The sequence below is a fragment of the Engraulis encrasicolus genome, chromosome 13, assembly GCF_034702125.1.
Source record: "Engraulis encrasicolus isolate BLACKSEA-1 chromosome 13, IST_EnEncr_1.0, whole genome shotgun sequence".
Lineage (NCBI taxonomy): Eukaryota > Metazoa > Chordata > Actinopteri > Clupeiformes > Engraulidae > Engraulis > Engraulis encrasicolus.
In genome coordinates, this window is record NC_085869.1 from 32,867,346 (window position 1) to 32,894,762 (window position 27,417).

At 42.8% G+C, this 27,417-nt stretch overlaps 1 protein-coding gene and 1 long non-coding RNA gene across 3 annotated transcripts in view; one reads left to right on the forward strand and one right to left on the reverse strand.

Moving 5' to 3' along the window:
* gdap2 (ganglioside induced differentiation associated protein 2) overlaps positions 1–16,285 on the forward strand; it is a 56,723-nt gene extending 40,438 nt beyond the window's left edge. For both annotated transcript variants that reach the window (XM_063213749.1, XM_063213748.1), the window contains 3 exons: positions 753–807; positions 3,605–3,748; positions 13,868–16,285. In XM_063213749.1, the coding sequence (XP_063069819.1) occupies positions 753–807; positions 3,605–3,748; positions 13,868–13,912 (244 nt within the window). In that variant the 3' untranslated portion in view covers positions 13,913–16,285. The remainder of the gene's footprint in view (positions 1–752; positions 808–3,604; positions 3,749–13,867) is intronic.
* A 9,220-nt stretch (positions 16,286–25,505) lies between these two features.
* Positions 25,506–27,048, reverse strand: LOC134461697 (uncharacterized). Its single transcript, XR_010037372.1, has 2 exons — positions 26,912–27,048; positions 25,506–26,264 (listed from the first exon to the last, which is right to left on the reverse strand). It is a non-coding gene; the product is annotated as an uncharacterized LOC134461697 (long non-coding RNA).
* Between the last annotated feature and the right edge of the window lie 369 nt (positions 27,049–27,417).

Below are 27,417 nucleotides of genomic sequence, written 5' to 3' on the forward strand. Positions count from 1 at the left end.
GTCCATGCTTTGGTGCGTGCGTGTGCGCGCCTGTGTGTGTTGGACCAGACCACAGCCACTTGGAAACGCAGCGTTTTTGGCGTCTCTGGATGATGCTTGGTGGACCGAGTCCGCAGACGTTTCGTCGTGCTCTCCATGTTTCCTACTTTTCTTTTCTTTCTTTTTTCCGCAGTGATAATACTGTTTCCGTCTCACTTTAAATCTGATTTTTGGGTTTTTCTTGGACATTGTTTTGAAGTAATAAAAACTAATAACATGGTATCTCAGAGAGATGGGAGACGTCTCATTGTGCACAAGCGTCTTTTGTTCTGTATTTTGTCATGCATGGCCTAAATATAACTGTTCATATTGTGAACCTGGTTTTATTTTCTGTACTTTAACACGTATGTAGTGTTTTTCAACATTGGGGTCACCTGGAATTGAAATGGGGTTGCCTGAATTGTGTAGGTTTGAAAAAAGAGCACTGACAAATATTTCTAATTAATATATAGCATAATAACGAATTAATATTTTGATTGACACTCATTTGTGTGGGGTTTTTTTGGTCGCAAAGAAGCGTGAATGGGGTCCACAGAAATTTGGGAAATCAAAATGGGGTCTCTGTCCTTAACAGGTTGGAACCACTGAACTATGGGAACCTCGGCATATTCATATTGATGTTTTTTTGCTGATTGGCATTGTCCTGATCAAAATGAAATGAAATATTTTATGCACTCACACTAAGTCTTCCTCCTGAAACTGCTTCTTCACAGGTTCAAGAAGAACCTGAAGGCCTTCTACTTTGTCCATCCTACCTTCCGCTCCAAGGTAAGCATGCAGCTCTCTCTCTCTCTCTCTCTCTCTCTCTCTCTCTCTCTCTCTCTCTCTCTCTCTCTCTCTCTCTCTCTCTCTCTCTCTCTCTCTCTCTCTCTCTCTCGACATACCAGTTTCCTGAAGTCAGTCTTGCCATCACATCCCTTTCACCGTGGATTTTAAGGATCTACTTGATTTTGTTACCAGCTGGTTAAAATAAAATATACTGAAAAGGTGGTGGCAAACTAGGCCCTCTTGAAGCCTCATGGGCCCATGACCTAGAGCAGGGTTGATGATCATTCACTGTATGGGAGCACTATGCCCTAATACATGTGCCCATCAGCAGTTCAGACCTAGAGAAGCCTGTTGGTCAAACGGTTTCAAGCTGGCATGCGTTTCTCGGCAGTGTTTTTGTTAACTAAGTTAGCAACATGCTTGGTTGTAATTCAATTTCTAATTATCAACTTACAAAAGTTGCTGACTGGTTAGCAACGATGCTTTCGAGAAATTGGGTCAAGATCTTGTTGCTGACAACTTAGCGCCTCTGACCATCATGATCTGTGTTGATGGAAGTCTTGAGAGACAGATACATTCTTTTTAGACCTGTGTGGTGAACAAGTGAACTTTTTTCTGGTTCGGTTGTCTTCTAATGATAAAATAGGGGGAGGTTAATTAGGGAAATGTAAGAATCGGGATGAACCCTGGGTCTTTATTTTCCAATACGAAAATGAAATGGAACATTGCATTCTAGCATCTGGAGGTCAATAGGAGTTAATTGTTGTGCAGCTGGACGTGTATTCCGAGCTATTTTGACAATCATGACCGGGATGAATGAGAATCGTTCTTCCGTACTTCCATCTTACTTTGAGGTAACGTTTGTTAATACACCAAGGGCTGGATACAAAGAGCAGGACATTCCTGCTCCTTGTCTGTTAGAGTAGGGAATCCAGGGAAGACTTGTCTTCTGGTCTCGCCGTGCGTCCGTGCATGTGTGTATGTGTGTATTGTACTGGCACAGATAATGTTTTTAAAGAAAGAAAAAAAATGGACAAAATTCTTATCTAGAATCCCCCAAGAGCAAGATCTCAAGGAAAATCAGCTTTGACACTGGGCCCCCACTGTGTATTAAAAGTTGAGTTGACCACACTCTCTAAGGCATTGATTTGTTGTCCGGTGGAGGGCTGTTGTGAAACACACACACACACACACACACACACACACACACACACACACACACACACACACACACACACACACACACACACACACACACACACACACACACACACACACACACAAACAAACAAACAGTAAACAAAATAAAATCACTCGAGTCATTCTTGTTCTATTCTGCTCTCATTTTCGTCTTTGTCCGGTAAGGTTCCAATTGAGGTTTGTAAATGCAGAGTTGTTAGAAATACAAGAGAGGAGGGAGAGGAAAAAAGTTAAACTGTAAAGCAATTACAGGAGCGATAATGAATCCTTTTGGTTTTCATTCAGGAAATCCCATAGCGCTCCACTTGTAGGTGTAAGCTGTGCACTGGCAATGCTAAAAAACTCATTACCTCGATTCAAAAATGACTTCAAGTGCCTTTCATGGAGTTATTTTGGGCTCATTTGGAAACTTGAACAAGGGTGTGTGCGTGTGTGTGTGCGTGTGCGTGTGCGTGTGTGTGTGCGCGCCAACACAATTGCGCTCACTTTATAAATAGTGCCGTGCCAGCTTGTAAAAGAAAATATAGTTCCTCTCTAAACGGCGTCCTGATTTGAACTAATTGTAAGGACCCTGCAGAGGAAGCTGGTTAAAATGGAGTCCAGGGCTTAATGTAGCAACCACAGCACAGTTAAGGGAAAAGTCAAACTCAATACCGCACAACTCAGCCGCCCAGTCTCATCACGTCCAGTCCAGTCCAGTTCAGTTCAGAGGTTCCCTTGGACGGACTCCCTTTTGTCAGTAATTGTCCAGAGAGTTGGTTGGAAATCCCCAATTCATCCAAAACAACCCAAACAAAGTGAATCTGGCATTGATGGACACTCAGAACAAAGAGGACATGCTGAATAAAGGGGAAATTAAGTGCTCAAAATTATACAAAATTATTTCATGGTTTAAGTTATTTTGGCGCACTCGTTAATCTCAATTATTCAAAAACTGAGACAGCCATGATTTAACTTTAACTTTAATATGACCTTTGGTCCGCATGTGCATATTTAACTCAATCTTCATTCTTTCCTATATGTTAGTCATCTCTCTAAATGTACATCCGGGAGCATTACTAGACATGGTCTCCCTCTGAGTCCTGACATCAACTCAGTTCAAGCTATACATGCCACTGCTTCCACATTATAATCCCCTCGGAACCCCTGTGAAGCTCTTGCAGTCTTTTTCCTCATCTTGTTCTACTCCCTCCTTTAGCAGCACCCCTGGGCATATCGGTTTAGCTCTTATCACATTATTGCACTCACCTTGGAGTGGTCCTGCTGTCATTTCATTTCATTGTACTGGCAACTATCCCAGTGACGATAAAAAGTTTTTGAAGTCTGGACGTCTTTAGAATTGTCTGTAGGTAGTACGCTCCTCAATGCCTCTTGTGTCTTACCTGCAATCTTGCATGAATTGTGTTACACAAAATGCATTTAAGTGGTAGTGGTGGTAGTAGTAGAGGTAGTGGTAGTGCTGGTGGAACGTAGTAATATAAACTTGAATTTAACAAGTGATATCTGTTGGAATATCTGGAATTTGTGCACTTCTATCTGCCTATTGTTTCCTAGCTGTAACAGATGAGTCTGATTCTTTGTCTCCTACCTGTAACAGGTCTCCACCTGGTTCTTCACGACCTTCAGTGTGTCCGGCATGAAGGATAAGGTGCACCACGTAGACACTCTGCAGCAGCTCTTCACCTGCATACTGCCAGAGCAGATAGACATCCCGCCATTCGTACTGGAGTATGACAACAGGGTAAGGAAAACACACACACAGAGAGACACACGCACATTGTACATGTGCACACAAGCACGATCACACACACACACACACACACACACACACACACACACACACTGTACACACACACACACACACACACACACACACACACACACACTGTACACATGCACACACGCACACACACACGCACACACACATGCAGAGGCAGGCTGATGAATAATTGTTATTTGTTCAGTATTCTTTCCTGCAGATCAGTCTGTATCCCTCCCAGAGGTGACGGAGTACGTTTTGCTATTTAATTCCTGAGTAGTACGGACTCCTTAAAAGTACATGGAGAATCACAAATAAATCACAAAAATAAGAGAGATTTCATCTATATTTTGTCTTGGTTGTCTATACTGTGTCTGACAGTTCGGGTTAAGACTGCCTCGCATGTAAACAGAAAGCCACAATTTGTATCACAGCATTGGAGATTTAATCTTTTTCACAAATTTGTTTTATCTCTTTAATCTGTTATATCTAAAATTGCGTTAAGATATGAACATTTCTCTTGCATGCAGAAAGCCCCAGTTTCTATGGTCCTTTTCCAAGACTATTGCTCAGTCCACCTCAGTGTTTCATTTCATATCCCATCTTGTGTGCAATGCATCTCTTTGCTTTTGGTCAGACCCTGCTCTGATCCGTTGAGCTGTTGGTTTTAATGGTCTCTCCATGGACTGTCTGTGGTGGGTTTTTTTTCTTCCTCAGCATCACATTGGGCCAATTCAAATGCGGGCCAAAGTGCAGGCAGTGTAAAATCCTTATTACTAAGCCCTTATCTGAGCGCCCTGGCTAAATGTATTTGCTAATTTAATACTGGGGGCTACAGAGGCTAAACACTTTTGTCGGGTCAGCTGAATATCCTCAACTCCTTCGCCATCGGTGTAGTTCGAGTCGGCAACACACTTAACTTCTTCAGCTCCAGTCTCTCGCTGACGGCGCACTTTGGTTGTTGTCGTGTTTAATTTAAGGGCCTGTCGTCCGTGTCCTGCATGGCTTGCAAGTTTCCCACACCTAACCCCCCCCAAACTGCCTTGATCTCTTCCCTTACCTTACAACGTCAGGTGAATATTTCCCAATTAGAGCCTAATGTTGAAGCCAAAAAGAAAGAGGACCAAAAAAGTATATCCGGCCAGGGAAAAATATGTAGAAATAGGAAATAGAAAAATAAGTGAGAAGAGTAGAAAGAGTGATTGTGCTATAAATTATGAAGAGGGTCCAGTAAAACGAATGGATGAGGGAAATGTGCATGGCCAGTCATGCGAGGAAGAAAGGGTTTTTTTTCCCTTGTCGAAGATTTTTTTTTTTTAAAGTGTGACTAAAACCTGATTATTGGCATTATGAGAAGCACCTGTGGCCTAGAGTGGCTAGAGAAGGAATGACCTCCCAGCAGAAGGTAGAATGTGAAGTAGGGCTCACTTGAAAAAGAGGGAAAAGTCTCAGAATAAATTAAGAATAAATAAGCCTTATCATGTATTACCCAAAAACAAATAATTTACTAGGCATGCATTCATAAATTTCTTGTTCACACCTTTATTGATGTTATACCTAACAATTGTAATAAGGACCTAATAGGCCATTAATGTCTTATAAGTCACTTATACAAACAGTCATTAGGCATATATTGGTGGATAACATGTGAACCCTATTATTAAAATGTCACCACAAATAAAAATAGATAAGTCCCCTGCACTGCGTCCTCATCTATGGGCCATGGCTTGGAAGTGTCAGGTGGGGAAGAAAGCAAGGTCGAAACGTCATCTCCTCCCAATGAATGAATAAACAGCAGAACAGAACATCAGAAAATAAAAAATCCGAAGGAGTGAGCAAACTTTTTTCAAAGAGCACTAGACCTATGATTTTTGGCCCAGGCCCGAGCCCGAACCCGAACCCGAGCCAATTTCGGGTCGGGTCGGGCCTGAAATGTCACTCATTACGTTCGGGTAGGGTCGGGTTCGGCTTCTCTATCGTTGACAGTTTTTTTATTTTTTTATTTTTATTTTTTTAAATAAATAAATAGGCTATGTAGGCTGTGCGTTAATAATATTCCACGTCAGTTGATAATCCAGCAGTGCAGTGCCTGCTGCTAGAATGCACGCGCTTTCCCTCGCCTCTCCCTCCCATCACAGTGCGCTGAGGCATTTCGGCCGTGTTTTGGCCACGAGAGACGCGTGGTCTGCAAAAAACAGAGGTCGCCTCATCAACCCGACACATACTGTAGCCTAATAAACTCTTGCAATGGCAATTCAAGAACTCCTTCATTCCTGTTCTGCTGCTCGCGTCGTTGTTCTTCTTTGTCTCGCTGTCTCTCTCTGTGAAAGTGCCGCGCTAGATTTTTAAGGTCGTACTGCTGCTGTGGCTTATGGCCCAATGATCAGCCGGTCAAAATGACGGACGCCCTTAAAATTTTCCGCCAACTCTTAAAAAAAGCGTCAATGATGGATTATCGCTTAATGTAACCTCTGTGCACTGCAGTGCAGCATACACAGAAATATAAAAGATGGCCTGCATGTTTATACAGTCTATTTAACTTAGATTTCGTAACAAAATACTTTAATGGCTTTAATTTAAGGGCTTTGATTTGTTATCATAGATCACCCCTCCTTATAAATAAAATTTGAAATTTCGGGCTTCCCTCGGGCTCGGGCCTACACATCCAATAATTAGTCGGCCTCGGGCCGGGCCCGGCCCAATTCCCATGGGCCCATGTCGGTTCGGGCTTGGATTTTTTTACCCGTTCTTACCTCTGAAGAGCACCACATGGTTGGGCACGCAGTGGCTCAATTAATCAAGACGCCATACCATTACGCTGGCGACCCGGGTTCGATTCAGGGCCGAGGCCCTTTGCCGATGGCCATCCCCATCTCTCTCTCCTGTCGTTTCCTGTCACACTCTCTCACTGTCCTGTCCTAAATAAAGCCTTAAAAGCCCAAAAATATCTTTAAAAAGCACCACCTTTTTGTTCAGCACCGGGGATTGTGCACAAGTTGAAGCCATGGCCGAGACGCCCTTGAGCAAGACGTGAGATCGGTCCCGGTGCCTGAAATTATACCTTATCAAAGTCAGTCTTGATAAGAACGTCACCATAATGTATTGTAATGTAATGTAAAAATCCCTCCTGGCAGGCCTGGGGACTAGATGAGATAAAGCAAAGCGTATTGTCAGGAAAGCCAGAGCTCAGTAGGGGGGTGATGTTTGTTTGCTTTCTCTCCTCTTCGTTTCTCTTCTTGTTTTCTGGATCAGCTGTTTTTTCCCTTTTTGCTTTTTCAGCTGGTAGTGCTCACTCACGGCTCTAAGGTTTTCGTTTCTCTCTCTCGGTCCTCACTTTTCTCCCCCTCCTCCTTTCCTCTCTCTTTTTTTTACACTTTACCTTCTTTCTTTTTTTCAGTGAGACTTGCTGTGCCGAAAGCTAAATTGGCGCTGAGCCTTCACAGGACTGGCCTATCACAGGGCAGGTTAACCGAGGACTATAAATTACATTACACATCGCTCGTGCATAGGTTACCACAAAACATTTCATCATATAGATGTCTTGCAGAGTCAGAGCTCTCTCTCTCTCTCTCTCTCTCTCTCTCTCTCTCTCTCTCTCTCTCTCTCTCTCTCTCTCTCTCTCTCTCAGGAAAACTTCAAAGGCACATATCGTTGGTAGTCATTTTCTGCAAATTCCCCAGCATCGACATCCTGTGCACAGAGGGCAGGGCAAGAAGAAAATCAACTTGGCAATTTTTCTCAATTTATTCTAATGACCTTTGCATCCCAGCCTGAAATCTTGAGTGATTTTGTTTAAAGCCCGCCAGCAGTGGAAGTGTAGCTGTTTTGGTTTTATTATTTTTTATTTATTTTTCACTTTTTTGTTTGGGGCCAGGGGTTGTTGTACAGCAACCAAGGACAACATGCCAGAGTTGCTGCGGCAAAAAGAACTTCTAAATGAGGGATTGCGGAGTCTGTAAAAAAAGCACCCAATAAGTGTGGTCCAAACTTTGCCGGCTATTTTTACATAACTGTTTTTTTATATAAGCTATTTTTTGAATCTTGAGTGGCTGACGCCAACACACTTCTGTAGAAGGAGGCATTGTGTGTGAACTCAAATAAAACTTAATTGCCTGTGTCCTTTTTTTCTCCTGTAACAGTGGCTTTTGGCGTTAATTAATTTCAAGAACATACAAGTAGTAACTGGGGATGGATTTGCAGTGAGCTGAAAATTTAAACGTTTTTTGACCAGGCAGCAGCATTCAACGGTGAGGTGAATGAGGGCACATTCTTGCAAAGTAAGGATAAACGATGTCTACCGTCCAATTAGTTTGATTAGCTGAAATTAATCTTGCTGATTTTTTTCTGTTGCTGGTCTAACTGGAAAATTTTCTACCAGACGTGGACAAGCAAAACAAAAAGAAAAGAAAAAAACAAACAGCACCAACAAAAAGAGCACCATGCAACCACTTCACAATGAATTCTTCTCCAGACTTGGTTAAAAATCATTTTGTTTTTTTAAAAATGAACAGTTGTGTTCCAGAACATGACGTTCATGCAGAATCCTTTTTTCTCCTCTGAAGTCTGGAACTGTGTTCCTCTCCGGTTTTCGTAGCTGTTGCTTGATTTGGCTTTGTGGCTTGGACTTCTGTGGTGGATCTGGTAGATTGGCTTTAAGGAGAGTCGTCTTCCAAGCCTGGGCTGCTGGCCTAGCCCAGGGCCCTCACAATGAACAGAGGACGCACAGCTGTGTGTTTTTGTGAGACTCTGCGTGCGCGTGTGCGTATAAAAAGTGCCATTATGTTTTGGTAAATGGTACAGTGATTCTTGCTCTCTCTTTCATGCCTGTCAAATGATACACAATGATGGATCAGTAAGGGTCTAATCAGAGTGTGCGTGTGCGCTCGCTTTCGCGTGTGCGTGCGCGAGTGCGTACGTGCCGTGTTGATTAACAGCATAGTGTGTTCATGAGAATCAGGGGATGGGGAGCAAAGGGTACTCAGTACTGGATGGGTTACACTAGAGAGATTGTACTGTACTAGTTGTACCGGTTGAGATTTGGGATTTCTGAAGACCAAGTGATGGGCCCTAACGATATATATTTCACAGACCAGGGAGGTGTTCCAGGAAATGGGTTCTCATAGTAGAGTTATTTCTACCTTGTAATAAAGGATGTGTTTACTTTAATGCTCCAAGCAATGCTTAGCAAGTTAATGACGCATACAACGTCTGTCATTGAACCGTTGGACTGAGTGGGGCAAGGAGTGAGGTTTTTGTCCGGTAAATGCAAAGTAATTTTGGTGTGTGTCTTAATCACTAGACCTCCACAGAGTTCGGCTTTGGCCTGAAGGCCTGGCTTGTCGGGAAGGCTGGTTTCAGCATTCCTCAAGAGTGCAAGGGAAAGTTGGACTACAAGGAGGTCAGAGGCATACTTAGCCTGGTCGCACAGTTTTCCCATTGGCAAATTTATGTTGCCGCGGCAATCTTCTCTCTCTCCTGTGCCCTGATCAAAACCATGCCTAACCCTAACCTGTCAGTAAAGCAATTTTTCTGCTGCTTTATTTTTGCCAAGACCTGCAAAACAATCAACGAAAATGGCAAAATTGTTCCCAGACCAACCATCCCTAAATCTAACCTGTAACAGGGCGTTGTGGAGCGCATGTCAACATGCGGAGGCGCAAATTGCACAAACACGATAGCCTGCTAAAATCTGCGTGTTATCTTACTTACACTTGTATGATGTCATGTTCATGCTTACAGAGGGTCTAGAATGGCCAAAATGAGAAACGTTTACCGGAGGGAGCGGTAAAAAATGCCTTTTGAAATTTGAAATGCGTGTCTTATTTTATCCAATCGCTAACAATTGGTCTTGACCTTGGCAAACGATTGGGTGAACTCTGTTGAAATTTGAAATGTGCACCTCTTCCCCCATTTACTGATTTATCTGGTTGTCTCTGCTGACCACGCTGAGCCTACTGGACTACTGGCGTAGCCAGTCATCAGGGCCGGTTGTAAGCATAGGCCGGCTAGGCGGTTGCCTAGAGCGCCATGTGAAGAAGGAGCGCCGAAATGGCGCTCTCCGATGCGTAATTTTGCGATATGAAGTTTTCTTTTATGAAGTCGCAATCAACAAAGCGTGGCGAAAGCGCTCCTCACGGCAAAGCGCCCTTCAGCCAATAGTAATATCGCTTCCAACTGTCTCTGGGAAGTCTGTGAACAAATGAACAGACAGTTCTGAGAAAGGGGGCGGGGGACGAGTGACAGCCTGCGATCTATTTTGAATTGGGAGACTCAGTCACTCGAGAGACAGAGAGGGCAAGCGCAAACAGCAGTGCTCTGCTGGTTGGAGATTATGTTCTCATTAAATCACTCATTGCATGATGCAGGAGTTGCAAAGGGTGTTTTGGAACTATGTGATTTAATCAGCAACCGTTTGTGATTATGGAAAGCCTAATAGTTATGAGGTTACTATTTGGAATTAGAGAGAAAAAGAGCTTTGTTTTTGATCTGAGAAATCGCTAGTTAGCATGCTAACATTAGCCAAGTATGCCAAGCAATGAAATCCAGTAAAGTAGCTGTTAGTAGCCTACTTACTACTACTCACTAACACCCACCTGATAATACTTGCTTAGGTTGACAAGCAATGTAAAGTAAGACTGGTGCAATGTTTAAAACAATTTTAGCTGCCATATCTCCTTCCATCCACATGAATTACCTGCTTGTTGTAAGCTTAAAAAACATTGTTTCCAGACCAGAATGACATAACCTACATGAATCATGTAACAGAACCATGCACAGCATGTTTTCATGCTGAGTGATGTAGTATTGCAGACAAGTGAGGCTATTTACTATATTGTGTATATTATGAAATTCTATAGCGTGACAGCTCTTCTCCCTTTCTCTCACCCTGTCCCTCCAGTTCAAACACATAGACAGCCCCCTTCTCATTCTCCTACTCACACATGCACCACTATTTCCAATGAAATTGGTTTGGAATCATAGACAGCACAAATGTGTAGCTTATTAAAATTGTTATGCTGCCATGCTTTGTGATGCTGTAGGTAGTGTAGATAGGCTATCAATGCAGACTTCCTTGGTAGGCTACAGTAGGCCTATTGTCTACACATGCATTTTACATGCAGGCCTACTTTATTGCTGTCCTGGCATTTCAATTTCATACAATTCAAACACATTGATAACCTCCCTCTCATCTGGGGTTGGGGGCCCCACCACCATCACATCCAACACACCACACAGTGAAGCTACTTTCATGCGACTCAATCTGATGTGTTGGTCGCCTGTCAAAAAGAACCAGAAATCCATTTGATGCAAAACGGTTATTGTTCTTGATGCTATTTAGTTAAGCTTACTACGGATATTACTCTTGTGTTCTGTAAGGTATAAGAAAGAGGGTTTTTTTTCTTTCAAAGGTAAGGCGGGGGGGACTGGGGGGGCGCCAGAACTCAAACTCGCCTAGGGCACCAAATAAGCCAGAACCGGCCCTGCCAGTCATACTGGGTTCAGAAAGTGTGTGTTTCTGTCGCTTGGGAGCTGCATGTTGTGGATTGGGATGTCATCAATGTAGAGTTAAAAATTCTCATTTCTGAAGAGAAATAAGGAGCGCATCATTTTCCTGAGGTTTAACTTGCTGAACTCTCCCAGATTAAAAGGTTACAGATGTGTCAAGATGTGTCAAGATCTCACATTATGTCACATGGATGATAGAAATCCAAGTTATTGTGAGTGTGAGTGTGAGTGTGAGTGTGAGTGTGAGTGTGAGTGTGAGTGTGAGTGTGAGTGTGAGTGTGAGTGTGTGTGTGTGTGTGTGTGTGTGTGTGTGTGTGTGTGTGTGTGTGTGAGTGTGTGAGTGTGTTTCAGCTGGACTTGAGTGGAGAGGATAGTACAGGGTAGAGTGGAGTGGAAAGATGATTGGAGAGGGGGGGGGGTTATGTTGATGTTTTGAGAAGAGCAGCAGCAGCATAACACACATTTGCTCCCCAGATGGTCTCCGGGTCTGCAGCCCAGAACCATGCCGCATTAGAGCCAGCACTCAGACGGGCCAGAACCGGCCAGGACTGTGTGTTTTCAAAACCTCTCCGTTGTCTACGAACGAACGCTGCCATCTTTTTACCCGCCAGTGTGTCTGGCCAATGTACTGTACTGTGCTCTAAAGCCAGTAGGGAAGCCATGGAGTGTGTTACGGACCGCAATGATGCCAATCACGTACTGTGGTGTCCTCCCACCATGTTCTTTCCCCACCTAAGTCCTCATTATTATTATATAACATGGAAGAAGACTGATTATCATGTCCACACTGCAACAGCTGACGGGTGCCTATTTTAGATGAGCTGCAGATTGGGAAACAGTGGTAATCAGTGTAGTGCGCGTGTGTGCGCGTGTGCGCGTGTGTGCGTGTGTGTGTGTGTGTGTGTGTGAAGGATAACAGGTGATGGGGAAAGTTTGTCCCCCTGGGCCAGATGTGACTACTCGCCCTCCGCTGAGTCCTGCTGCACACCAGTCACTCTTGTCCCCACATGACCCAGATGGGGGGTGGGGGTGGGGGGTTTGTGGAAATTTGTGTGACCCTGGTGTCTGTCCTTGTGGAAAAATGGGATCATAGCATGTGTACATGTCTGCCCTCAAGAGATAATGTGTAATTTTTGGGTCTCTCATTACTGGAAGTGTGTGCGTGTGCCTGTGCATGTGTGTCCATCTGGGGTCTGTGTGTATGTGTGTGCGTTGTGTTTGGCGCCTGTCTTCCGTGGGTGTGTTTTAGGATTGTAAGATCCAAATGGGGTCACAGTGTTTACTGCTTGTGCCTGTCTTTGGTAGAAGTGTGCATGTACATGTGTGTTTTGTTCTGGCGCCTGTCTTGTATGGAACTGTGATTGTGTGTTTGTGTTTGTATGATTCAGAGATCCTCCTGGGGTCAGTGTATATTGTGTTTGATACTCTTGGGCCTGTCTTCAGTGTGTTTGTGCGTTCATGCGTTTCTGTGTGTGTGTGTGCATGTGTGCGTGCGTGCGTGCGTGTGTTTTGGGACTGCGGTCCCCATCTCCTGAGTGGAAAAGTACTCCCAGCTGATGCACTGCCTTGACCTGTGTGTGAATTTCCGCCGCTGGCCCCTTGATAAGGTGCTCCGGTCGTGCTTCACATTGCCTAGTTTACCGTGACCGCTAGCCAGGGCATAACAGGGATTAGCATGTGTGTCTGTGTGTGCTTGTGCGCGTGCGTGTGCATGTGCAAGAGAGAGAGCGCGAGAGAGAGAGAACTGAGTGTCTGAGCAAGTAATTTTTTTGCAACAATTATTTAAAAAAGACTACATCAATAGATTTCTTTTTGTTTCTCTCCCCTGCCTGAGAGATACAGGAACTATAACGATGGGGTCCCCAAACTTTAATATGACAACGCCCCCCATGTTGTATTTGTATTTATAGTTGTATTTGTTGGGGTTGTATTTGTCTTTTGTGTTTTTTCTGTTTCTGTAACTATTGGATGCACTGACAAATGGCACAGAACAAGTTTCTGTAATGACGAATAAATAAAATAATCTAATCTAATCATGTACCTGTGGATTCCAGCCAAGGCCCCCCCTCACATGGTCCCTCACAGCCCTTCAGGGGTCCCTGACCCTCACGTTGGAAACCGTTGCTATAAGCTGTTCCGCTGGCTCTCCTCATTGCAGAGTTTTAGCGTGACCGCTAGCCAAGCCAGCGCAGGGATTAGCGTGTTCCGGCTACACAGATGGGGTTTCAGTGGCAGGGCAGGACGACCGACTCGCCTTTTCCCCTTAATTTCCCCCCTTCTTTTGTTGTGGTTGCTGCATCAGTGGTTGCAAGCACTGATTTGTGTGTGTCTGTGTGTGTGAATGTGTGATCACTACAATCATGGACTGAAGTTTCGGCGTTGTTTTACTAACTCAACACTTGTGTTTCTCCTCTACTCTGCTTCTGTGGATGAACTAGCATCATGTGTAATGTTGGCTGCAGGCAGCAATGCATACCACCATGTTCATTCTTATGACTCTAATGAATTCTTTTTAGAGGGGTTGTTGCTCTAACTTTGCCAATGTTGTTGCATTGAGTTAACCGATTGTGTTTCTGCTTTGTTCTGCTTGTTCAGGTTAACGGACCTTACCTCCCCATCCCCCATCCGTCTGGACTGTAATAGGTCTTGACCCACCACCACTAACACCACCACCTCCTCCTCCATCACCTCCCTCTCTTCCTTCCCCACCGGCTACAATGGAGGCCTGTCTGCCAAGAGCCAAGTGTGGAGACCATGGTGGAGATGATGCTCTTGACCCACACCTCCTCTTCCACCTCCTCCACCCCCTCCTCCACCTTGATGAAGATCTGTCTCAAGAAAACTCAACCGGGAGACCATGGTGGTGGGAGACAACGGATCTTGACTCACCCCATCCCCGCCCCATCCCCTTGTCCGCATCCTCCTCTCCCACCACCTCCACCATGATGGAGGTCTATTTGAAGAGAACACAACTGGAAGACCACCTCCATCTTCTTCACCTGCCATCTGCCATCAGCGGTCATTGAGATCTGTCTGTTGGCATCCCGGCTGAGAGCTCATGGTGATGGGCATGATGGTGGCATGGCCAGCCAGGATGTTCTGTGCCACACCTCAGCCAGCCAGGCCTCATCACCTGGCCTTATGAAGGACCTCATATTTGCCCCTCAGCTGACCAGGTCACAAACAAACACGCTGTGGCCTGACACTGTTTGATGGTCTAGTTTCTTACTGAGTTGTTGTAGTAAACTGAAACCCCACAAGGGTGTGTGCGTGTGTATGTGTGTGCGCATGTGTGTGCGCGCATGTGTGTGTGTGTGTGTGCGTATGTGTCATGACGGCGATGGTTAGAACAGCTGGGGTTTGGGGGTCATGGCTGTGGACTGCTGGTGTTCATGGGTAGTGAACAACACTGCTGGACTATATTAACCCTGGGAGCTGATCTGAATGAGGATACTCCACTTCAACACTTCCTGGTCTGTGTGTGACTGGGACAGGAAGTCATGTGACTGAAGCAGATGGGGACCAGAGAGGAGTGGTCCCCTGAAATGGCTGACTGGTTGACTGACTGACTGACTGACTTTTGAACATTCAGTGGGCAGTTAACATGATCTGCCCATGTGATATGAATGCATGGCATTTTTCAAATGACACGTTTTGGTTTTTGTTTTGTTTTGGCTTTCAGTCTCTAAGACCTTGTTTTTGCGGTTTCCTTGTTTTTGCTTTTCGTTTTCTTTTTCTTTTCCACAACCACACCCACCACTCAGAGCGCACCTGATGTCAATTCGATTCACGTCTTTCATTCTTCATTTTTCAAATGGAACTTCCTCTACACTACTTGGGCATGGTCTACATTAAGTTACAGTACGTAAAATTAACATCATGCTTTATTCATTCAGTTACTCTGAGGACTTCTGAAANAAAACCTGAAAATCAAGTAGTACAGTCAATTGCAGTCAGTCTGGTTAGGCTCCATTATTCTGTTATATGCATCTCTTGATTTCCTGGTCACATTTTCGTCTGCTTAAGGATACTTTTAATAACATTAATGAATGAATTCATCACAAATAAAAAAATGTATTTGTGAAGTATTCCTTCAAATACCAATGTATTTTTGGACAGCAAGTTACTTTTTAGTGCATGCAAACACTGATGCTTTTTGTTTGTTTTAGTTTTTTGTATTCATTCAAAGACAGAATTTCATTTGTAGTTATGGCATGTGCTTTGAACACTGTAAGTGTCGTATCAAATCAGTTAAAACTTGAATGTAAGATATTTTTTAATCAGATGCATTTTTGCAATACTCTCTGCGGCCTTATGGTGTCTTTTTTTAAGTTTTGAATGCCATTGAATGATTTTAGAAATCTGCATTGATTTCTTGAATCCATGTTGTTTTTTTCTGTTCTTTTAGCCATCTCTGTTTTTAAAATCTCAATCATCAGGTTACTTAATCTGAATCGTAATGGTACATCTAAACAAAGTTGCTTTTTCTTCAGATTTTTTGTTTTGTTTTGTTTTTATTCTGTAATGTGTTTAGGTCTTGGACAGCTTTCAATATCCAAAGGTTACTGTTTCTTATCTCAGTCATATGACCTTTATCAGTGATCACAGTGGCAGGTGATGAATCCAAATCATTCAGCTATCATTTCATGAATACAGTGATGTGTCCCAAACAATTACTTTGTTCACTACACTGCAGAGGTTGCATTGATTTGTTACATAGATAGTGATCAAGAATGATGAGTGAACACTTTTGGATTCAGGTGAAGTCTTAAATTGAGGCATACAGAAACACCTGCAACATGCATCACATAAATTGTGTAGTAAATGCTATGGTACCTTTCACCTTAGGCCTGTAGCTGGTGTAAGGTTGCATAAGGAGATTTTTTTTTTTGTCTATTTGTTTGTTTTTTTCCTCATTGTCTTAGTCTACATTCCGTGCCAGCCAGATGAACCAGTGGAGACGTTGAAAGGACCAGGGAGCCGTAATTATTTAAATAAAATGTTTCAAAATCTGAGTGTGTTTGTATTCTCTCACTCATGACATGATCAGGCACAAGCTGATCAACACACAGATAAAACAACACTGATAAAAAAAAGTTTACATTCTAAGGGTTATTTGGAATATCCTAACTCTCGTCCTCGACCTATGCTTGCAACCTTGCACTTCGCTGACGCCCTGGCTCCCTGGAGAAAATAAAGTTTCCCCGCTAGCCACAACAACTTTTTGAGGACTATTCTCCATTCAACATCCTGATTGTAAATAAGAACATGACATTTCAATTGCGGTTTTGCGAGATGTTGAAATAAACTTCTGACGTCAATGACGTCATAACAAGGCCACAAGCACAAGGGAGGACGGGTGTTAGGATAATAAAAAGAACCCTAAGACTTCAGGTTTCTGAACTGAGGTCTGTACGAAGTAATGGGTTTCGTTGACATGTGCATCAAACAATCAAATCGTTCTTGTAATGACTAATTCAGGTTCGCCTTAAAGTTATGGCCTTTAAAATATGATTTATTACCTAGTTCAACACATTAGTTCAACTGATATAATAGTAAAAACATATTGAGATTGACAGACTTGAAGTGGAGTAGGCTGCAGGAGAGGGAAGAATCTTGTAATACTTATGCGTGGTGGGTGTAGGGATGACCAATCTGTGTCTCATTTTACATACAAACACACACACACACACCAGAAAAAAACGGAAAAGCCATAATAAGTCTCTCAGGTTCTCATTTTACACATCAGTGCAGACAGAGAATAAAACTTCCCTTGTGAGTCAAAACATTTGTAATCTTTTTAGCACATAGTATACTGTATTTTCCACTTTCGTTTATTGGCATAGACTGTGATGAGTATGGGTGCTGATGAAGGACTGACTATGGGTTCTTTCAAATATGCGGACTCCCATCCTCCCTTGCACACTTGTGGCCTTGTGATGATGTCACTGACGACAGATGTGTATTTAAATATCCCGCAAAAGCCCAATTCTAATGTCATTTTCTCATTTGTAATCGGTATGGTGAATGAAAAATAGTCCCCCAAAAGTTGCTGTGGCTAGGCTGACAGCGGGGAAACGTTGTTTTCTCCACAGAGGTGAGGTGCTAGCGAAACACAAGGCCACAAGCACAGGCCGAGGACTGGAGTCCACATATTGGAAAGCACATTATAAGTAAAGGATAGTTCGGCATTACAATGTTATTGAAATTGTGGGCATTCAAACAGCCCAGTTAAAATTGCTTACATAATAGGACCGTGCAGCCGTGACGTCACCGTCCTAAGCCTGAGAGTTATTGGTGCCTTCACGATCTCGGGACCTCTCGAGACAGCTGACGACACTGCTCATGTGACAACCGAGTTCTGGACTTTGGCGCATGAACGCCACTGATCCCGGAACAATCGGGAATCATGCTTGTTTTGTTTTGGTCCTCTTTCCTTTTTTTCACCTCCACTTCAGCCTCCACGTCCACGACATATCATTTTAGCTGAAGTAAGCTAAATTAAACAGTCAGAGGGCAGCATTACTGACATATGTGCATCTGCAATTGAATGACATTAACTGGTGTTGTTGATAGTGATTACAAGATGATATTTTAGCATTTATGATACTGTTTACATGCCAGTTGCATGCATGAGCGCCATGTTGATGATGCGTGTGTCGTCACACAAAACACAAGCTCTGGAACTCGTTGTTCTATACTTCCGCCAGAGATCAACCTCGATAATTATCGATCTGACATTGCGTCACCAAATGTTCACTCCCACTTTCCCGAGGTTTTAGGTCGTCTTTCTTGGGATTCTCGACTTTTTGAACGAGCCAGAAGACAAGCGGGTTACAGGAAGTTGGTTGGTGATATGATTGACATAGATTCAAATAATTCTAAGCAGCAGCTTTCTGTTCACTAGAGACAAACACACAAGTACTAAATAACAAGCAAAGATTGCACCTATCACACGCATTCGATTTTGCACAACATACATCTGCATACAGACAGCAATGCATTTTGGATGAAGATGTTGCATGATGGTTAGAAATTTTACCAACTTTTCCAATCTTACCGACTTACCAAATTTCAGCCATGCTGCGACAAATACGTGACATGTGTCATGACTCATGATGTCAAACTCTTGCAGAATCAATGCGATTGCACCTTGCAACTCCTGCAGTTGCTTATCCCGATTGATGTTCATTGCAAGGGTCACCATCTCCACTGTGACGCACCCTTGAAATGGTTGGCCAAAAGTTCACTGACGTCTGTGAAGACGCGTTGTCCAACACCCTCAATGTACCCGTCTTCAATTCCTCATTCCCACCGTTCCCCCCACACCTCACTTGATGTGCTACGTATAACAAACTGGTGCAACTTTGTGGTTGGCTTTGTCTTGTGCAACTTTGTAATCGACTTAAAATGAGCTGACGTATAGCACCACTCGCTGACGTATTTTTCAACATCGGTCGACGTTGCACAAAGTCAAATGCGCCTATTGACTATCTTTGAACAAACTTCAGGCTTCCATTTGTCAATTTGAAAGATTTCCGTTTGCATGATGACTTTTGGAAGGTTGGATGGGGTGCAACCACCTTTTATGTGTGAATACTTTATAAAAGGTACACATAGAACTTCCCTTTTGGAGGACAACACAAGATGGCTGCAGTAAAGAGACATCAGAATCAACACTTTGATCTCTGAGTTCAAGTTCTGTTTGTTTTCCTTAGATGAACTCCACAAGATGGCTGGTCTAACCTGTGACCTGGTCTAACCTTGGTCCTTGTAAGATCGCCACAACAGGCACCAGCCAGGGCCCACTAATGACAGTTTTTCATCCTGTTTGAATCTTTGGGGCATGGTTTGACAGGACGGCAGGGGCTGCAAATTGGCTGCGGCCAACAAAAGGTAAGGCGCTCATTTCATTTGTCAAGGCAGAGGCGATTTGAGACATAACAACGGTGGTCCCACCCCCAGCCATCAGCAATCTGAACCGAGCAATTCCAGACTAAGTTTTTCATGTTTTAGTCTGGCTCGCCAGGTTAAATTTTCATCTCACTAATACATAACCTAATCAATTTACTTTATTTCATTTACATGTCCTACTTGGTGGAGGTAAACACCTGAGTTCCTTTGTGTTATTTCTTGTACTCTCCATTGGAATGATACTCTCCACTGGAATAGGCATCAGGGACAAAAGTCCTAGCCAAGTAAACTAAATGAACCCACCAAGCACAAAATACTTTTGCCTGGGCTAGTCTAGCTTCGTACCATAGGGGGAAATCATACCTGGGCCATGAAATCTGTCATCCTATCACAGTGCTGTGTGCTGCATTTTTTGTTTTGTTTTGATCTGTGTGGGGAGAGTTTGGGGCGGGCTCAGAGCCATGGAATTAAGAGAGTTCAGCCAATTCCATTGACCTTAATGTTCCATTTTTAACACAACAATGGCGGCTCAGGAGTGCCCCATTCTACTTTCTCTGTGACAGCTCATGCAGCATTTGACCATCGTTCCACTAGTTCCCTAGCCTGAGAAATCCCATTCTGCTGTGCACGATCACTCCGACCATTCCACCAAAAATGAGGGACTGAGCTAGGGAGCTAATCAGAAAGTGGGGAGGGGTGGAAAGATGATGACGCATCATCTTTTATATGCACTGTTTGTGTACTCTGCTGTGTAAGATATGCTATTACTGTAGACGCAGGATGTGGTTAATGCATGACCTGTTTTATAGCCACTTTGTGATGAAGTGCTTTTGTGGTCCGTGCACTGTTCAGTGCAAGCAGTTTGTACGGTACAGCTTAAGTCAATCTGTAAGAATATGGAGTATTTCAACCACTCTAGATCAAGTAGCTCCATCATCTCTCAGGCCAGTAATGGGGTTCTGGGTGCTTGTTTCCTACTGGGTGTCCCCGCTAACATTGCTGTCCTGGTCTTCCTCCGTCGCCACCTCAAGAAGGACAACTTCACCCTCCATCTCATGCTGAACCTCGCTGCTTCAGACATCTTACGTTTGATCATTTTACCGCTGTGGATGTACAACTTGAGCTTTGCCTGGGCGTTAGGCCGGGGCCCCTGCAAACTCGTTTTCCTGCTCATGTTTACCAGCACCTACTCTAGCGTGCTGACTGTGACTTTGATGAGCATTCAGAGATACGTGGTGGTTCTGCATCGGAGCCAGTGGACCAAGCTGGGCAGCAAAGGAGAAAAGCTACTTCTTGTCTGCCTCTGGACTCTTGCTCTGATTCTCTCCAGCCCAGCCGCAGTAAAGGCAGAGATTGTAGAAGGACAAGATTGGGTCTGTCAGCGAGTCACTGACGAAGAGACACTGGGCATTCTTCTGGGCGAGACACTGCTGGGGTTTGTCCTTCCCTTCTCCATCATGGCGATGTTCTACTTCTGCCTCCACAAGAAGGTGAAGCAAACCCCCCTCTTCAGCAACCCTAGACTGGCCAGATTGGTGATTGCAATCCTTGTTTCTTTTTTCATACTATGGTTACCTTTTCATGTGATGAACCTTGTGAGGTTTCTTGGACTTGTGCTGAGGCCAAGCAACCCCTCAGTAGCACAACGAATTAACCACTTTTGGTATTCAGGTCATGGTGTTGCGAAGACTCTCACGATGCTTAACAGCTGTGTGAACCCTCTGTTATACACCTGGACATTTCGCAGACGTTCCCAAACCCCAGACGAGTCAAAGGGAAACGTTATGACAAGTTTAACAACAGGGAAAGACTAACCCAAGCCTCACATTTGGTGAACATTTGGTCACACATTTAAACTGCAGACTTGAAGATCAGAGTGCTAGTGGTTTTTTTTTGTTTTGCTTACCTTGTACATGTAACAAATAAAATGTATGATGATGACTATGATGATGATGATGATGATAATGTGCATACAACTAAGCTAATAATAAACACATGTATGTGCTGTGTCCTTTTCTGTTTCCTGTTTCCTTGAACATAAGAAACACTAACATCCAAAAATAAATGATTGCATTCTAGTGAAACCTGTGGTTTCATACTGTATGTTGGGATGTGTAGGCTAAACCTCTTCTTTTGCAAATAAATGTAACATGATTTAAGTGTAACAGGGGAAGGCATCATGTCTGAGGGCTTGCTTGTACACAGTTCACCACAACACACACAAACACACAGTATTGCTCTGTCTCTCTCACACACACACACTATCTCTCACTTGAATGTAAGATATATTTTAATAAGATGCATTTTTGCAATACTCTTCGGCCTTAGATTGTCTTTTCAGCAGGGCTTTGAACCGTTATTTTTTTCCAAACGTTCCGTTCCGAACAGAAACGGAATTATAACGTTTCCGGTTATGAGTTCCACCAATAAATTGATGTTCCCGAACCAGTTAGAACAAAAAAGTAAAGTTCCCAGAACGGTTCATTTCATTCCTGTCAGCTGATTACCCATAGGCCTAACTGACATTAATTAACCAAGAAAGACGGAAGTGCAAATGAGTCAGCCTATATTCCAAACTGTTTATTCAAGCGGATGAAAAGAATATCCTCCAGAATTTTGTCATTCAGGGACGACTTAAGTGGAGAAGTGGAGAATAAACCTCAATGATGAAAATGCACACTCCACACTGACTTGGGTCACAGGGAGCGCTATGATGGACATTGTGAGTTTGTGCATAGCCTATTTGAAGCGGCCATGGATGCCCAATAGCGTAGAACATTCTCGGTGCGCTTTACACGCGCTTCTCTGCAATGTCTTACAATGATGCAATGGAAACTCTGCCCTTATGTATGACAGTGGTTTATCTTATTTAAGATGTGGAGTGGAGACTTTGTAATCCACAGCTCTCTCACCATTCAGTCAGAGAATGGCTGATGTCACACAGGACGTGAACCTCAGCTGTCATGGTAACGTGTGCAGGAAAATAATTAACTTTAATAAATTAATAACTTTTTTTTTAGTTTTAGGAACGGTATTTACCGGTTACCATTACTTTTAAGTAAGTGTTCCCGTTCCAGAACATAAAAAATAATAAAGTTTCCGGTTTCGTTTCTGTTCCCTGTAAAATACAAAAAGTTCCCGGTTTTCGTTTTCGTTCCTTGAACCGGTTCAAAGCCCTGCTTTTCAGTTTTGAATGCCATTGAATGATTTCAGAAATTTGCATTGATCTCTTGAATCCATGTTGTTTTTTCTTCTTCTTTTAGCCATCTCTGTTTTTAAAAACTCAAACATCAGGTTACTTAGTCTGAATCGTAATGGTACATCTCAACAAGGTTGCTTTTTCTTCTGATTAAAAAAAATATATATTCTGTATTGTGTTTAGGTCTTGCACAGCTTTCAATATCAAAAGGTTACTGTTTCTTATCTCAGTCATATGACCTTTATCAGTGATCACAGTAGCAGGTGATGAATCCAAATCATTCAGCTATCATTTTATGAATACAGTGATGTGTCCCAAATAATTACTCGTTCACTACACTATGGAGGTTGCATTGATTTGTTACCTAGATAGTGATCAAGAATGATGAGTGAACACTTTTGGATTCAGGTGAAGTCTTGAGTTGAGGCATACAGAACCAACTGCAACATGCATCACATAAACTGTGTAGTAAAGGTTGTGATATAGCTATGGTACCTTTCACCTAAGGTCTGTAGCTGATGTTGGGTCGCAAAAGGAGATTTTAGGTTTTGTTTGTTTGTTTTTTCCTCATTGTCTTTCCGTGCCAGCCAGATGAACCAGTGGAGACGTTGAGAGGACCAGGGAGCCGTAATTATTTAAATAAAATGTTTCAAAATCTAAGTGTGTTTGTTGTAATCAGTAAGTGCATTCGAGTAGGCGTCAACGCATGCATGCGCATTTAGACAGCAATGCACTCTGGATGAAAATGCTGCATGACGGTTATAGCGTAAGCAATGGGTGTTAAATACTGGAAGAATCGCTCACAAGGTGATACAAGCATGAAACTTGGCACAAGTGTTCATTAGGACATGCTTATCAATATCAGGGGTGGAGGCACTCAGAATTCCATGTTGCCTAGCAACGGTTGCTAGGTAAAGCACTTTCCCTAGCAACCAGTATCAATTATGCCATTTCTGATTGATTTTGTGGTATGAAGGCATCTGTGCCCTGAGACATTGTCCTAAAATCACTGTAGCAATACTTCAAGAAGTTATATGGCAAATATGTACCATAATGACCCCTTATGATGTAATTTTATCCACCCAAAACCATTGTTATTATGCGAATAATTCCATGTTAAATGATAATGTCTTTTTAAAATCATGTCAAGTGAAACAGGCTTTACAAATGTCTCTATGCCTATCTTTATATACATCAAAGTAAACTTTAATGTCCCAAAAAGGGAAATTCAAGTGGTCAGGGTGCTATACAAAGACAGGACTTAAGAACAGAATAAATACATAAAATGACAGATAAATAAATACAACCCCCTCCCCCATGCCTCTCTGACTCCTCCCAAACAGCTGATTGCTACAATACATATCTCTCTCTCACACACACACACACACACACACACACACACACACACACACACACACACACACACACACACACACACACACACACACACACACACACACACACACACACACACACACAGAGTGTCAAGTCCCTTGCTGGGAACTGTGTCTTTCATTAAACATTCTGATTGCAGAGGGAACACATGACTTGCTGAACCTGGCTGTTCTTATTTTCCTCTGCAGCAGTCTCCCGTTACCGTGTTGGCTCAACTGAAATTTGTTATGTATGTATATGGGTAGGGTCTCCCAGGATACTTTCAGACTTGTGTAGTATAATGTTTTGAAAAAGCTGAGCAGCTGATGTTTGATGGCATCCAATTATTCTACTGGCTGTTTTAACAATGCGTTGCAGTTTATCCTGATCTTGTTTACGCATACTACCATAGACACAGACCAGACCAAAGGACAAGACACTCTGAAGTACAGAGTTATAAAATAACTCTAAAATGTGAGAATCGACATTAAAACTGCGCAATTTCCTTAAGAAAAACATTCTTTGTTGAAGTTTCTTCACCTTAGAAGCAGCACATTTATCAAATTTAAACTGATCATCAATTTCAACCCCTAAATACTTGTAGGTGTTTACTCTCTCAATCGATGTGTTATCGACAACAGTGTATGGTACTGCTTGTGCACTACGTCTAAAATCAATCACCATTTCTTTTGTTTTGCTTGCGTTAACATTAAGAAAGTTGTCAGAGCACCATTTTATGAAGCTCCCCACTTCCTCTTCAAAGCTGGTCATTGACAGCTCCCCAGCTTTCAGGAACCGCACTAAGGCAGTGCTGTCTGCGTACTTGAAATAGGAGTGTGTACTTGCAAGAGCACGACACTCGTTGGTGTAAAGTGTGTAGAGTATGGGGGACAACACACATCCTTGGGGAGCACCCGTGTTAATGACCTTGGAGGATGAGATAGCCTGATTAAATCTAACCTGCTGAGTACGATTTAACAGGAAGTTGTTAATCCATGTAATGAGCCTTGGATTAACACCTAATTTGACCAATTTGTCTACCAGCAGGTGGGGTTGGATGGTGTTGAATGCACTGCTGAAATCAATAAAAACAATTTTTACAAAGCTGTGGGGCTCCTCTAGATGTTCAAGTATGCTGTTTGTCATAGTCAGCAGCGCATCCTCCACACCCCGCCTAGGCTGGTATGCAAACTGGAGGGGGTTCAAAGATGGTGCTACCTCACTAATTAGGTGTTTCATGTATCAAATACTGCCAACTGACCAGGCAAAAAAAAAAATCAGGAAGAAAGAATACATAGAGTATAGTACATGATACCATACGTGCTGTGTTGAGAAGTGTCATCTGACAGTGATCCTCATGCTTACCTCAGTATTATTCATTATTATATCCAAAACTAAATGGACTAATTTCTTTAGGATGACTGTAAAATTCTTTCAACCTAAAGGGCCTAATGTCAAGTTAAAGCTAAGTATGTGTGTAATGTCTCATGAGCAATGTCTTTATTTATGTATGTGTGTGTGTATGCTACTTGACACCTTAATTTCCCCCTGGGATCAATAAACGATACTCTACTCTACTCTACTCTACATACAAAACAACAGATAGTATTTGGAATGCAAAGACATGTGTTTCTCTATATACTGGTCAGGTTAATAATATTACACCCCTCTACTGAGTGTATATTGTATTTACAAAGTCAAAAGTACCAAACCTTTCATTTCTACCATGAAGACTCGAGAGGCAAATGAACGTTATTAACATTTATTGAACAATAGACATGATACAAAAATGCATGAATCCGTTTGGCGAACAATTACACTTGATACAAAATGCATGAATCTGTTTGGCGAAGGTTCCCGTCTTCGCGTTGAACTCCGGGGTAGGACAGCATATCCTCCAGCGGAGATGGAGGCGGGCGTAGCCTGCCCCCTAACAGACGGGAACCACTGGTGACGGTGGACGGAGGGGTGGTGGTGGCTTCAAATTCGGCTTAACTGGAAAGCAGAGAACAGAATGAGTGACTGATTTTTAAACAAACGTGAATGCGATCCATTGGCTGAGAGAGAACGATGCATGAGTGATGCATAACGGGGATTCCCAAATCTCGCGTTGTGATTGGTTGACGACCCTGGGCAATGATGACGCATGTATGATCTGTCAAAAGGGAGATTGGATGGTTAGCCTAGTAAGTTTGACAGCCGAGAAATTCGAGTCTCCCTGGTAGAATTTACGCAAGCTCCCATTTCTACCATGAAGACTCGAGAGGCAAATGAACGTTATTAACATTTATTGAACAATAGACATGATACAAAAATGCATGAATCCGTTTGGCGAACAATTACACTTGATACAAAATGCATGAATCTGTTTGGCGAAGGTTCCCGTCTTCGCGTTGAACTCCGGGGTAGGACAGCATATCCTCCAGCGGAGATGGAGGCGGGCGTAGCCTGCCCCAAAATAGAGATTAGAAGTGAACTCACCTACCGCTTACAAGGAGACACCATCTGAAAGACATGAAAAGTTAGTTAGATGATTGATTGATGATAGACGGAAGATGAAGGATGATAGGTGATGATGATGATGATGATGATGATAATGATGATAATGATGACAATGACAATGATGACGATGACAATGATGATGATGACAATGACAATGATGACAATGACAATAACGATGATGATGATGATAATGATGACAATGACAATGATGACAAGGACAATGATGACGATGACGATGATGACGATGATGATGATAATGATAATGATGACAATGATGACAATGACAATGATGACGATGATGATAATGATGACAATGATGATAATGATAAAGATGATAATGATAATGATGACAATGACGATAATGATGATGATGATAATGATGACAATGATGATAATGATGACGATGATAACAATGATGATGATGATAAAGATGATAATGATAATGATGACAATGACGACAATGATGACAATGATAATAATAATAATGATGATGATGATGATGAGTGATAAGTGATAGGTGTTGGAAGACAAATGATGATAGAACATCCCTATCATTTATAATCTCATTTAATCTAAGGCTTAAGCTTATGGGCGGTGGTCTAGCGGAGGCATGAAGCCTGTGATGATGGTGATGATGATAATGTCGGTACCTTAGGCTATGCGAGAAGACATGGCGCGGATGCGCTGAGAGCAGAGACACAGCAGAGCGTTATGATTTGATTGATAGATGCACCTTGGTCAGGAGAGCGCTGAAAACTTAGATTATGACAGTAGATAGAGAGCCGGAATCGTGACCTAGGAGAGAGAGTAGAACATGGTGATGAATGAGTAAATGAATGGATGGATGAATGAATGTAGGCTATAATATGTGGTATGATAGTTGACATCATAGATAAACAACCATGGCAACTAGGCTGGTTCAATGTTACAAAATATAGAGATAACAGGCTTACAGACCACTATAAAATCGATCTGATAGATGAGAGAAGGATAGAATACAGACATGACCGGGTGACCGGAGCGATAGCCCCCCAAGAGATGGAGTGAATGCCGCCGGTGCAGCAAAATACCACCGTCACCAGAAATGAGAATAGAAAACATAAAGTTACAGACCAGATATAGCATGCTTCAACGACGTGATGAGGAGTGAGGCAAA